This window comes from Macrotis lagotis, chromosome 1 (assembly GCF_037893015.1).
Source record: "Macrotis lagotis isolate mMagLag1 chromosome 1, bilby.v1.9.chrom.fasta, whole genome shotgun sequence".
NCBI lineage: Eukaryota > Metazoa > Chordata > Mammalia > Peramelemorphia > Peramelidae > Macrotis > Macrotis lagotis.
The window spans coordinates 236,494,288-236,508,913 of NC_133658.1; the positions used below are offsets into that span (position 1 = coordinate 236,494,288).

The following is a 14,626-nucleotide window of genomic DNA, read 5'->3' on the forward strand; positions in this document are numbered from 1 at the left end:
AATAGTAGTGGTGATAATGGGCATCCTTGTTTCTCCCCTGATCTTATTGGGAATGCCTCTAGCCTCTCCCCATTGAATATAATGCTTGTTGATGGTTTCAGATAGATACTGCTAATTATTCTAAGGAATAATCCATTTATTCCTATACTCTCTAGTGTTTTTAGTAGGAATGGATGCTGTATTTTGTCAAAAGCTTTTTCAGCATCTATTGATATGATCATATGGTTTCTGATAGGTTTTATTGATATAATTGAGTATACTAACAGTTTTCCTAATATTGAACCAACCCTGCATTCCTGGAATAAATCCTACTTGATCATAATGTATTATCCCAGTGATAACTTGTTGTAATCATTTTTGCTAAGATTTTATTTAAGATTTTTTCATCTATATTCATTAGGGAGATAGGTCTATAATTATCTTTCTCTGTTTTAGAAGAGGAGTTTCTTAAGGGGCACAGTGGAAAACATTGCAAATTGGTATAGGAGGATGTAGTGTCCCTGCCACTTAGTACCGTTATGGTCTTAGACAAGTCATCTAACTGTTCTGACCCTCACTTCTAAAAAGAAGGTCTTGTTTTATTTATTTATTTATATTTTTTTTTTATTAAAGATTTTATTTGAGTTTTACAGTTTTCCCCCAATCTTACTTCCACGGTATTAATTTTCAAAATCCCTTTCAACTCTAAATCTTTAATAATCTATATAGAGGGTGGAGGCTATGTGGCAAAGGGTCTAGAGCTCTGGTCCTGGAATAAGGAGGACCTGAGTTCAAATCTTACTTCTGTCACCGGACACTTTCTAAATTTGTGACACCAAGCAAGTCACTTAACTCCAATTGTTTTGCAAAATAATTGATAATAATAATAATAATAATAATAATAATAATAATAACAACAACAATAATCCATATAGGGAGAGGTTGTTATGGTGGGGGTTTCAAGTATGTTATTTTCCCTCTCTTTTTCCCAGGGATAATGGGGGAATATAGTTGATGATAAGATCAGTGGAATATAGCTTTAGAGCTAGAAGAAGCCTTAGTGATCATCTAGTCTAGTCCTTTTCTTTAAAATATGAATTAATTTTATAAACTGAGAACAGAAAGTTAAGTGTAGCAAAGCCAAAATTCAATTTTGGATCCTCTGACTTTAAGCTAGCACTCTTTGATCTAAAGTAAGAGTCTCCTTTAAAAAAAAACCATCTTTCTTAGATTGACTGGAATTATATTACCATAATTAGTGTTGATTTTGATTCACAAATCATTTCTGGGGGGGGGTATTTAACTACAAGTTGATGGCCTATTTACAGATAGGCTGCCCATTATTCATAATTTATAATTGATGTGTCTCCTACTAAATTTTATATCAGTGTGATATAAATTGGTTGCAGCTTTAAAAAAAACTTCAGGATTTTTTAACTTTTCTCAAATGTGTGATGTCACACATTGGGAGGTTGGAATGTATAAACATTTAGTTACATATTTGCTTTATAATTATATATGAAGCATAAACTGGTTAAAATGTATTATTGGGGCTTTATCTCACTTTTAAACTTATAAGAATGTAAATAAGCAGAGTACATGATCAAATACTTTGTTAACATTATTCATTTTTAATCTTTAATTTTATTATCCCTAAGAAATCCTTATAGAACACCCAAATCAATTTATAACCCCTCCTTCTCCAAATGAAATACTAATAATCAATACTGCAAGTTAGAAAAGGTAGCTCAACTTAGGCTGGTGCATTACATTCATTTTGATGATAAGTATTCTCTCTCTCTTCTAATGGAGTTAGCCAATGAAAATTCTAAACAAGAAAAGAAAAGAAAGATAATGTTCCGTCTTATCATGTATAAGGCCTTTACTATGTGGCTGCATTATTTTGTTTGAAAAGTTGTTGACAAAATCTCATTGCTCTGAAGGGCACACCTGCTAACTCTCCCTTTCAGCTCACTGGGAATGACATCTATAGTTTTCAGCCCTAAATCAACTGCCTCTAACATCCCAACTTAACCCAAAACTCAGCAGGCATGTCAATTTGGTAAGAACATTTCCATATATATGTAAAAGCCCTTTTGACTGAGCAGGTGTGTGATTGTTGGCCAATAAATATTCACAACCTTTTCCCATCTACTGCCAATTGCAAAGGGCCACGCCTTCTTGTCTGTTCCTTTTTTCAAAAGTCACTCATCCAGGAGTTAGACAACCAGAAGACTATTTATTTGGTCCCATTATGCTTTGCTGTGCGTGACACAAAATCATTGTAAAATAATGCATTATTAAGTGTGTTTTCAAATAAGGAGAAGAACTGGCAGCCTGTCACTGATTGTTTTATTGTGGGAAAGAAGATAAATAAGTAAAATGTGATAGAGAGGCAGGAACAGTTCCAAAAGGTAACTAGAATGACCTATTTCCTTCATGTTATTGATGTTGGTTGGTAAAACATGTTCACTGATAAAACACGACAATCCTGGTAAATAACGACCATCTACAGTCAATTCCCAGTTATTTACAAGAATGGAGGAAAAAAAAGCTTTTAAATTCTAAATACCAGATGACAAATATGTATATTATTATTGTATAATACACATACACACACACACACACACACACACACACACACATATATATATATATATATATATATATATATATATATATATCCATTACTAGGCCCATTCTACTTTCAACACTTGCACATACTTTATATACATATATATATATATATAATATATATTATATATTTTTTATTTATAATATATATTATATATATCATATATCCACTTGTATGTGCATCAGGAAAATAGACCTGATAAAAGCTTGTATGCCTATTTTCAGAAGCTCTATTTAGTTAAATTTGTAGAGGCTTCAGAATCAGCCCAGCAACTGTCATAGACTGTCTTCTACTCATGTTGGGAAAAGAATTAGGTCAACAGAAGGAGGATCCACTGTGACAAAATCATGAAGTGAGGAAATATTCAGAAAGAAGTTATATAGGAATATATACAAAGAATATATCAGTTGTTTGGTAATAATAATAATAATAATAATAATAATAATAATAATGAAAATAGCTAACATTTATATAGTTCTTACTGTGTGCCATACTTATTTTTATGTATGTATAGGTTTATACACAAAGGAGTGTATACACATAGACTCACATATTCATATACTTGTTACATGTGTATTGTGTATATAGACATAAAATCTTTGGGAGGTAGGTGTTATTATTAACACCATTTTACATTAGAGGAAACTGAAGCAAATAGAGGTGAAATGATTTACCCAGGGTCACACATTAAGTGTCTGAGATTGAATTCAAATTCAGATTTTTCTGATTCCAAACCTGGCAGCCACTATACAGGCTAGTTGTACTTGGGGCAATGGGGAAAAAAAGGAGGTAAATTATCATGTGTAACTTAATAGGTGGAATATGGAAAATTGAGATTTACTTAATTTTAGTAATAATTACTCACATGTGTGTAAAACTTGAAAAGGATTTCCTTAATCCTCAGTAGATAGAGAACTGAGAATGGAGTCAAGATTTGAGTTTGCATCCTTTTCCAGACACTTACTAGCAGTGTAAATGTGAATGAATCATTTGTCCTTTTTATTCCATGATTTCCTCACCTATAAAACAAGAGAATTAAATCTAATTACCTTTGAGATCCTTCCCAGGTCTTACCTTATGATTATATGAAATAGGTGGTGACAGTATCCTCAAGCAGGAAGCTGGACATTGGAGTCAGAGGCCACCACAACTGATACTTCACTACCCAGGGAACAAGTCACTGAATGTCCTTGGGCCTCAGTTTCCACATGATCTAGAGCAGGGGTTCAGAACCTGGGGGTCCACGATCTCTATGCATTTTGTTAACATAGTTGGGGGGATTTATTTTTATTTTCACTGGCTTTTGCCTTCTTTTGTTAAATCTCTGTATTTTATTTTATTCATCTAAAATTATTATGAAAAATGGGTCAGTAAGTTTCTGCTAGACTGCCAAAGGGGAGCTATGATATAGGATAAAAGTTAAGGTCCCTGCAATAATACATTGAGACCTGGAATTGAAATCAATGTCATCTTGGTTTGAATCTCACTTTAGATATTTGCTATGTGCATGACCCTAGGTAAGCCACATCATTTCTCTGAGTCTCAGTTTCCTCCTTAATAAAATGATGATAATAACAGAATTTCTCTCTAAATGTTATCATGTTACATAACATAATATATGTAAAAGTCTTTTAAAACTTCAAAGCATCAAATAAATTATTATAATTCTTGATTTAAAAAGATGACTATGTAAAGAAAGCCTATTGTTTCTTAGTAAGAATATGTTAATAAAAGGCTTTATTCTGTTCATCAATACCAGCCAAGGCATAAAGAAGCATCAGTTGGTGCACAAAGATGTTGCTAAGGGACAAATGGGGTCTTGAATATGAATCATTTTCCAGGTACTTATATTGGGTTTCAAGGGAGAGACTTTCTAATCTGCTAATCTGTCAATGGCTTTTGGCCAGAATTCTGAATCAGGGTAGATGATTTTTGTTGTGGTGGTTTTATTGGTCTTCCACAAAAAAACCTGAAATAACATTTCTTAATTACATTTTCATCTAGTTCCAACCACCATTTGGAGTTCTGCAAGGCCTTGGGTTTGACTTCTTTATTCTAAGTTATGATCCAGAAGTAAAACATTATCATTTTACTTGACCATTTAAAATACACTTAAGTTTTATAGAAGGGGATAATGCTTTCTCTTTTCCAATATACTTAATGATGATGATGATGATGATTATTTAATTGACTTTTTTTAGCTTAAGCATCCTTTGATTAAGTCATCTTTGACTCTTCGTTTGCCCTCACCCATCATATATAATTAGTTTCTAACTGCTAACTCCTAACACCTCACATGTATTTTCTTTTCTTTGTTTACATCACCATCCTGATAGTCCACATCCCTAATGTCATGGTCTTTTTGGAAAATGAAGGACAAACAATAACAACAATCTCCACATGGGTGCTAGCTGCAATCTTCTTAAGACACAAAACTGCCCATGCCACTCCTTTAGGGAAAAAAAGAGTCTTCTGTGGCTCACTACTTATCTAATGATGAAATACAAATTCCTCATCCTGGAATTTAAGATCTTTCATAGTCTGATTTCCCTAATATTTAAGCTTTTTTCATGTTATCCCCCTTCACTAACTCTTCATTCCTGTCAAATTGTACTAATAATCATTCGTAAAAGTCAGTACATCTTCTGCATTGTGTAGCATCTACACAGGCTACTATCACTTATACTGCAGAGTGCTTGATAAATAGTAGTTGCTTATTAAAGTTTAGATGAATGTAACTGAAGCAGCACATTGGGCCAGTGACCTTGGGAAATTATTCAGTATGGCTCCCAAGTTCTTTTTTCTGGATTGATTATCTGCCACTCAGGGCTTTTTATATGGTGCACTAATAATTTAAGTTTCTTTGATCTCTAAAGCCCTTATCCTGTACCTGTCCATTTAAAAACTAAACTAAACTTTCATTTCACTGTTTCTTCACAAACAGAAGATAAAATCTTCCGGCTGAGTAAATACAGAAGTCAAGAACTTGGGTTCAATTTCTGATTACTTTGTAACTATAACCTTAGATAAATCATTTCTTGGGATCTCAGCTTCCTCATCTCTAAAATGGTGTTAATAAAACCTTCCACATCTAGTTCATAAGCTTGCTATGAAAATCAGTTACAGTAATATATTTAAAGGACTTTGCAAAATTTAAAACATTAAAAAAGTGTCACTTATTACTTTTCCCATCTTCTCAATGATTTAAATAGTTGGGAGTGATTTCTCCCTCTAATTTTATATAAACATAAATATATATGCATATATAGGCTATAAAGAGCTATATATAAAGTTATAAAATTCTATATATATGATTATAACAAGCTAATATATCTATAAATAAATATAGAAATATATACATATATGTATCCATGTATTTATATGCACATGTGTGTAATACAGATATGTACACATATATATGTATATATATGAATGCAAATATATTTTTTAATCATGCAAGTTACCATTTGCTTTAAACATTCAATGATCTCCAGCTTGGTTCTTCTATGAGGATATTCATCACTCTGTTCTCTCAGATGATTCTAGTCATCCAGTTTGAATACAACCTAACTGCTTTGACAGGAGGTGGGGGGAAGAGGAAGTGCCAAAAAACTTTTAAGACTTAGTCTAACATCAATTGAATTCTAGTTTTTTCTAGTCAGATAGTAGTAATAGACTGGTCCTAAACTGATAGAAATGCATAGTCTCATGGGATGGTAAAGCCCTACTGAAATTAGCGAAGAGGGAGCATGATATGAGAACAAAGAATATTGGGCTCAGAATACTTGGTTTAAATCTCAGCTCCAATGTCATTGATAACTATTGTTAAGTCAGTCAAGTAAGTCTCTTTAGTCTCTCTCTGCCTCAGTTTCCTCATCTACAAATTGAGTATAATAAATATTATACTACCTTATGTCTTTGGTTGGAGCAAGTACTAAAGTACTTTTTTAAAAGGCAATATTAATATTAACAGTTGTAGCAGTTGTAGGGCAGTGCCAAGCATTTGGCAAGTGTGGACCAGAGTAGGTCCCCTGGGGAAACATGGCATTATAGGCTTAAGTCATGCTAAGTGATTACTTTAAAAGGGGATTGCAGGTCATGAAGGTGAGCTGCTGGGCTAGCTGCTAGCCTCTTCACCACAAGAAGAGATGATCAAATGATCTAAGAAAATGCGTCATTTTAAAAATACTTTTGGAGATGCTTAGCATACCTGGGTCAAGTGGGGGTCAAGAAGCCAGATATCCTGATCAGGTTGACTACTCCTCCAAGTAACTGTATGAAATACTTTGAGCTCTTACTCCTTTAAAAAAAAATAATCATTTTTCTACCACACCCCACCAGCCAGTGGTCACTGAGCTGGGATTTTCCTGCCAAGAGCTGCCTAACTGTGGGGAATGAGTTCATTTGATTTGCAGACATATTGTAATTACTTTTCTTGACATGAAATGCAATCGAGGTACAATAAAGGAAGAAGGCATCTTTGCCTTGACCCTTTTCTCCCTCTCTCTCAAATGCAAATCTGAAACATTCATCCTTTGTGGCTCCCTGGCCTTCTGGCTACAGGGAAAGCTGTCAGCCTGCACCAATTTTTTTCTTTTGAAAATAACATAATTGTAAAGAATTCATAACTTCTGAGTGCAATTTCAGGCTTTGCATTGATAAGGCAATAACTGAAGCAAACACGATTAGATCAAGTTACAGAGCAGAACACAAAGTACAGGCAGAGGCATTATTAGGAAGAGATGGATTGAAACAGCATTTAAAGAACCATAATATTTGTGCACCCAGAATGGATTTTTAGGAGACCATGAGACTTGGTGATTAAGGGAAAGGGAATAAGTATTGGTTAAGTGCCTACTGTGTGTCAGACATCAGGCTAAGAACCTTATGTTATCTTATTTCATCTTTATCCCATTATCCGATTTTACAGTTGAGGAAACTGAGTCAGATAAAGTCAGAATGACTTTCCCAGGGCTCCATAGCTAATAAGTGTCTGAGATTAGATATAAATTCAGACTTCCTCAAACTGGACCCAGAATTCTATTCACTAGGTCATCTAGAAAACTCTAGAGGAAGAAGCCGCAGTTCAATGTCATTCACCAGAACTCTTACATTTTGCCCTCCCCTTGCCAATTAGACTTTTTTAACCCTTGATTCCTCAAAATGCCAAACTGCATGATGGCCTAGTGGAAAAATTCAGCAGAAATTTGGGGTCAAATCCTGCTTCTGACACTTAGCAGTTTGAACTTCAGCAAGTTACTTAACCTCTCCTAACCTCCGTTTCTTCATCTGAGAAAGGGACCTAAGGATAATTCTTAAACTTGCTACAAAGGAATATTTTTCAGAACCTTTATGTTCATGTCATTTATTGTTATTGAATTGTCTTAATAAAGACTGAAAAGAAGGGACATGGGACTAAGGAAAAAAATCTGAGTCTTGAGCTTTGGTGAGTAGAAAGAAGAGAAAGGTTTGTGTATGTAGAAAGGGAAATTAGGGTAACTAAGCTGGTAAAGTATCAACGAATCAATTCACTTGAATCTCTTCTTTTTTCTTTTTGAATATTATTTATTTTATATATTATTTTCTTTTCATATAAGTTCTAAACTCTTCTATTGCTCCCTCATTTATTGCGAAGGTAAGCAAAATGCTATCAATTATATATGTGAAATCATGGAAAACATTTCCATATTACCATAATCACACAAAAAACCCAAAAGAAATTAAATAAGAAAATTATACTTCAATCTGCACTCAGTTTATCAGTTATTTTTTTGAAAGAGAATAGTATTTTTTCATCATGAGTCCCTTGGAACTGTCTGGTATCATTGTATTGATCAAAATAGCCCAGTCTTTCACAGTTAATCGTCATAGCTTTGATTTCTTCTGAAAACTATCTTTTCCTTTTCTTCAAAGCATTTATCAATGGAAGAATTGCTCTAATTTTCCTAAATTTGACTTACCTTTCAATATATTTGAGAAGTTGAGATCTTTATTGGAGAAATTTCCCTTAATTTTAAAATATTATTTCATTTTGTCTGTGACAGATTTTAGCAAAATGTAGTTTCCCTGATTATCACTTCTAATTAGGTCTATTCTGGTTTTCACTTTGTCTGAGATCATGATTACTTTTCCTGTATTTTTGAAATTCAACTCAGCATGATAGATCTCTAGTACTTTATTTCAACTCAGTGTGTATCTTTCTGTTTCAAATGTGTGGCTTGTAAATAACATTATTGAATTCAAATTTCTAATTCATTTTACTATCCACTTTCATTTTATGGGTGAGTTCATCCTATTTACATTCACAGTTTTGATGATTAAGTGTGTATTTGTCTATGGTATTCTTGTAAAATTTCATTTTGAGATCTCTTTCAGGAGATGATTAGTGAATTCTTTCTATTTCTATTTTACCTCCTGGTTCCAGGCTATTAGGGCAATTTTACTGGATAATTTCTTGAAAGTTGATGCTAAGGCTCTTATTTTATTCATGACTTTCAGATTATCCAATAATTCCTTTTTTTAAAATTTTTTTTTGCAAGGGAATGGGGGGTTAAATGACTTGCCCAAGGTCACAAAGCTAGGTAATTATTAAGTGTGTGAGGTCAAATTTGAACTCAGGTCCTCCTGACTCCAGGGGTGCTCTATTCACTGTGCCACCTAGCTGCCCCTATCCAATAATTCTTAAAAAATCTCTTCTCAATGTACTGTTATCAGTTATTGTTCTGATGAATATATTTCACATATTCTTTTTAAATTATCCTTTTGACTTTTATTGATTCTTGATATATCTATAGTCATTTGCTTCCACTTTGCTCAATTCTAATCTTCAACAGATTGTTTTCTTCAATTAGCTTTTTTTATATCTTTTTTCCATTTGACCAATTCTTATTTTTAAAGAATTCTTCTCTTCAGTGAATGCTTGTCTCTCTTTTACTTCTAAGCCAATTTTTAAGGTTTCTTTAGTAATCTTTTTGTGTCTCTTTTACCAACTTGCTTATTCCATTTTCATAACTTTCTTGATTCACTCATTTCCTTTCGTGATTTTCTTTTCCTCATTCCTCTATCATTTTTCTCTTTTTCTTTACCTCTTCTAGAAATTCTTCTTGAACATGGATCCCCTTGCTCCCTTGTAAATGACCACAAGTGTTAGTACTCCTCTGCCCTGGAACTACAACCCAGAACTAGGTATGGGTAATAGAGCTGCCAGTCAGTGCCAGTTGCATCTCTTTAGGATCGTTGGTCCAATTTCCTTACTATTCTAATTTTCCTGAAACTGCTGCTGTTGATGCTACTACTCCTGCACTGTCATGGCAGCCTCCAAGACCAATAGCTTGTGCTCCCGCTGAATTCTGGACCATCCTTCATCCTGGTGTTAGATAGCTCTCCAATCTCATAGGTTGTCTTAGCTTGGAAAATGTATCATGACCTTTTGTTGACTCTGCTGTTCCAAAATTTGATTTGAAGAATTATTTTAAAGTTGTTTGGAATGGAATGTTGGTAGATTGCTGCCTGTATTCTGTCATCTTGGCTCTGCCACATTGACTTCCTTGAATTTCTTCTTTGACAAAGATTTTTATAATATCTTTATAGATAAGATATAAGAATGTGGACTGGGTGAAAATAATAATAGATTAAAAACTAGTTAAGCAACTAAACTCAAAAGAATGGTTATTTATTAATTACTGCTAACATGGAGGGAGGATTATAGTCAGTGCAATGTCCCAGAGATCTGTTTTTGTCCCCTTTTTTGCTCAGCTCTTTCTTTTTTTTTAATTAATGATTGGATAAGGTATAGACACTACGCTTATAAATTATGTGATAGTGAAAATTAAAGCAGGATGGCAAAGAGACTAAATGACAGAATTGAAATCCAAAAAGTCTTTAAACTGACTAAACAATGGGCTATGTATTAAAATCAAATTTAGAGGGTGTAACAAAACCCTATATGTGAATAAGCAATGCAAATAGAATGAGAATGGACTGGGTATTTTAAACATTCATTCCTCTAAAAAATTCCTTGGGATTCTAATGTACTACAAGCTCAAACTGAGGTAATTCATATATAGGCTGCATTAACAGAAGAGTACTTCCTTTTAAAAGAGTAGTCATCACCCTGCTAACCTCTGTCCTGGTCACACTATATTCATTCAAAATGTGAGTAGTACTAATTCTGTAGCTATTAGCTGCAGTGAAACATCCATATTTAATCTTATTTTATTTCCATAGAGGAGATTATACATTTTTATGAGACAATAACACAAATAAAATTGTCCCTAGTCTTCAGATGAAGAAACTGAGTCTCAAAGAAATTAAGGGACTTTTCTAGGATCAAACCTTCTTCATCTGCTGAAATGGAATAATAACACCTATTTTTTGGGAACTATGAGATATCCATCTTCCTCTCTGCAGTTTCTCACAGGTTATACACTATGTGGTTCCTAGGACAGATGTGGTACTTAATTTTTTAAATTGGATGTAATTAGATATCTGTAAGTCCTTTCTAATTGTTTCTAAAAACTATCAGAGAGTACATTAGTCAGTATTTTTCTTCTTTTTTATTATACAGCTCCAAACTCCCTGGAATCTTCTACAAACATCCCTGCTCTAACTACAGAGCCTTTTATCTGGAACCTAACATGGATCATGAAAGATTCTCCCCCTTTCCTCTCTCAACGTAGCCGATATGGTGAGTTTCTAAAGGAATTTTATACATTTAGATATGTCAGTCCCATAATTAAGGGAAATTGTAATAGTCAGTGGAGTGTGCTTCAAATTCCACACATTTTAATGCTCCATGGATCTTGGGGATATTCCTAGATTGGACTTGCAGATGGAACAATTTGGAAATTGATGAAGTTGGTCTTTGGAGTTCTCCCTACTCTACTCACCTGTTAATGACTGTCACTCTCTGATTTGGGCATAAAAAAAATCAAATCAAAATCTGGTTGTGCCATTGTGTGTGCTTGTGTGTGTATTTGTCTGTGTTTGTGTATGTGTGTGTGTGGGGGGTTGTAAAACCTTAGAAAAATTACTGAAACTCTATGAGTTTTAAATATTTTAACTGAACAATGAAGCAGTTGAATTACATGACTTCTAAGGTACCTTTCACTTGCTATTCCTATGATTCTCAGTGTATTTTGAGGTATTCATCTAAGTATTCTTACCCTAAGTACTGCTGACCTCATCTAGCAACTTCCTGCCCCTCCAACTACCCTAAAGCTCAGTTACTGCCTATTCTTTCACCAGCACCAGCATCAGAACCACCATTATCCCTTTCTTGGAATTTACTACATCTTATGCCTTTAGGTTCAGAGGAGCTCACCAAGTCCTCTAACAAAATAATCCTTTTTTGTAGTCATGGTAACATGCATCCACTTTAGGTGTAGTCTCCTAGATCAGTGTTATCAAACTTAAATGGAAATGGGGACGAATAGTCCATACATAAGGATCCCTCTGGGCTGCATATTGACTTAGTTTTAAAATGTAATGCTGTCTACAATCTGATGTATTTTTATTTTATTAAATATTTTCCAGTTACATTTTAATTTGGTATCAGCTGCATTCAGGAATGTTTTAAGATGTTATTTGATACCTGTTTTAGATATATCTTCCAATACAATGGTGACTAAGATGTTCTGAATGTCAAGGAGAGGTGGAAACTGATACTGGTGAGAAGCATTTGGAAGTAGGTGATTCATCCAATGTTTCATCCAAATCATAGGTCAAAGTATGCTATATACTTCTTCACTGTGCTAAAAAGCAAGTTTGTTTAATTGTTTTTTGCTTCCTCATCCCTGAACTTCATCCCAACAAAATTCATAACTAACAATTTAGACCCTCAAGACAAACACCTTGAAATATATATGGGGACAAGTAACATCAACCATGTTCTCAATCAACTTTGTATTTCAAAAATGTAAAAATAATACAAGAATAAGACAAAAGCAATAGCTAAGAAAGAATCACCATTGGTGATTTCTGCAATATTAAAATGCAGAAGCATTTGAATTAAGTCCTGCCTTTTAAATGAGGATGCCATTGTGTTAGTTCATATGAGCTTACCTTGGTTGATCACCATCTCATCCTAATAATGCATTAATAGTCATTGAGTTTCTGGGAACAATTGTCTAGAAGAATTTCACAAACTTCACTGAAATCCTGAAGTATTATCATTATATATCTAAATTGTGCTATTCATTACTTTCTCCATAAAAAGGAAAAGTAGTTCTCAGGTAAGGGTTGTAGCATCATCTTTGAAGCCATCATATCCAAGTTTCTACTGTTCTCTATTGTCTTTTTACAAGAGTTTGCTCAGCTTTAATATCTTCACTGGTTTTGATTTCATTATCTCATTTTAGTATACTGCCCATCTCAAATTCTTGAACCTGATTCAGGCTTACCATCCCCAGACTTGAACTACTCATCCCTAATACTGAGAATCCACCCATAAGATCTACTTTAAAATATTCCCTTCCACACTTCACACCTGAATCCAATTTATACTCATATGTCTATACTATGCAAGATGATAAAAGTAGACTGCAATCTTTAGTGGACTCCTATTGCCAACATCATAACTCTGAGGGAAATTAGGCTCATAGACTGTTATTTCTAAGCTAGTTACTCATACAAACAGCTGGTCTATGAGTCAGACCACTTAACTTCCAGCTCCCCTCAATAATTCATTGGATGTATGACTTTGAATGAAATATTTCTCCTCTATGAGTCTCAGTTAAAATTAAATTATTATTAGATTGTTATTAAAAAGGGGTCCCTTTAAATGTGTGTGTGTGTGTGTGTGTGTATGTGTGTGTGTGTGTGTGTGTAGGGATGCCATTAATGGAGCTGATTAAAATTAGGCTGATTCATTTTAAATTAATGAGAAATGTTTTCTAATTTCATATTTAGGTCAACCTATCTATAAACTGGTCATTTTTCTTTTCCCTTTTGGATAATTTCTTATTCCCTTTTGAAAAAAGAGAAAAATCAAGGTTTCTGGTCAAATATTCTTCAAGAACTGGGATATAACTGGTATAGTCAGTTTCACTATTATTATTGAGTTGTCTTATAGGACCTATTAACTCATCATTGCCAAGATATTGAAATATCTGGGTGATTTTAAATCATTCTTACTCAGGAGTAACTCAGGTGGTTTGTAGTACTACCTGGAGATGGACATTTTTGGACTAACCCCAAAAGCCTGAAGGTTCACTCAATTTACAGAGTGAGTGGTGGAGTTCAGGTTAGCTCTCCTGTCCCCATGTTCCTCTGTGATTGATAGAGGCATCAGGCAAGGTCCAGGACCATAAATCAGCACCTAGTAAGAGCTACAGAGGATACATTTTCAGAAATGTTAATAACTTCATTTATTTTAAGACCTGAGTCTTGCATGGAGAAATTTGACCAGACCATTCCAGCCTGAAGGAACCATTTTTCAGAGACAAGGAGCTACGTCATGCAAGTGGATATAAGCACCTTAAGTGGAACTTAAGTTGCTGTGGATATTGCCTACATATACTTTTCCATGGGTTAAGGTTCTTAGACAGATTCAAGACTAAAATGGGGAAAATGAAACCTTATCCCAGGATTCTGTCATCCATGAAGCAACTGCTTCCTTCTCAAGAACATGCACTTTCTCCCTTCATAAATAACTCTTCCCTTTTACCCCCTCACCTACACTTCTCTCTGTCTCTCTGTCTCTCTGTCTCTCTGTCTCTCTGTCTCTCTCTCTCTCTCTCTCTCTCTCTCTCTCTCTCTCTCATGTGCACACACACACACACACACACACACACACACACACACACACACACACACAAAACCCCCAGGCTCCCAGCCTTCATGAGGATCTAATCTTGTCAAATGACTTTTCACCAAAGTGAAAATGTTCCTAGATGCAGCTTTCCTGCTTCCAGGCTGATGCTCAGGTGGGTGGGGGTAGGTCAGAATTACTAGTTGAGAAGGTGAGCCTGGGCAGCAAATGGCCCTGTCCCCTTTTAAGCAAGGTGTCAGCCT

At 34.4% G+C, this 14,626-nt stretch overlaps 1 protein-coding gene across 1 annotated transcript in view; it reads left to right on the forward strand.

The window, feature by feature from the left end:
- Window positions 1-14,626, forward strand: part of ALK (ALK receptor tyrosine kinase) — a 1,220,046-nt gene that overhangs the window by 288,045 nt on the left and 917,375 nt on the right. Inside the window, exon 2 of the mRNA XM_074209779.1 lies at window positions 11,181-11,300. Coding sequence (XP_074065880.1) covers window positions 11,181-11,300 — 120 coding nt within the window. The remainder of the gene's footprint in view (window positions 1-11,180; window positions 11,301-14,626) is intronic.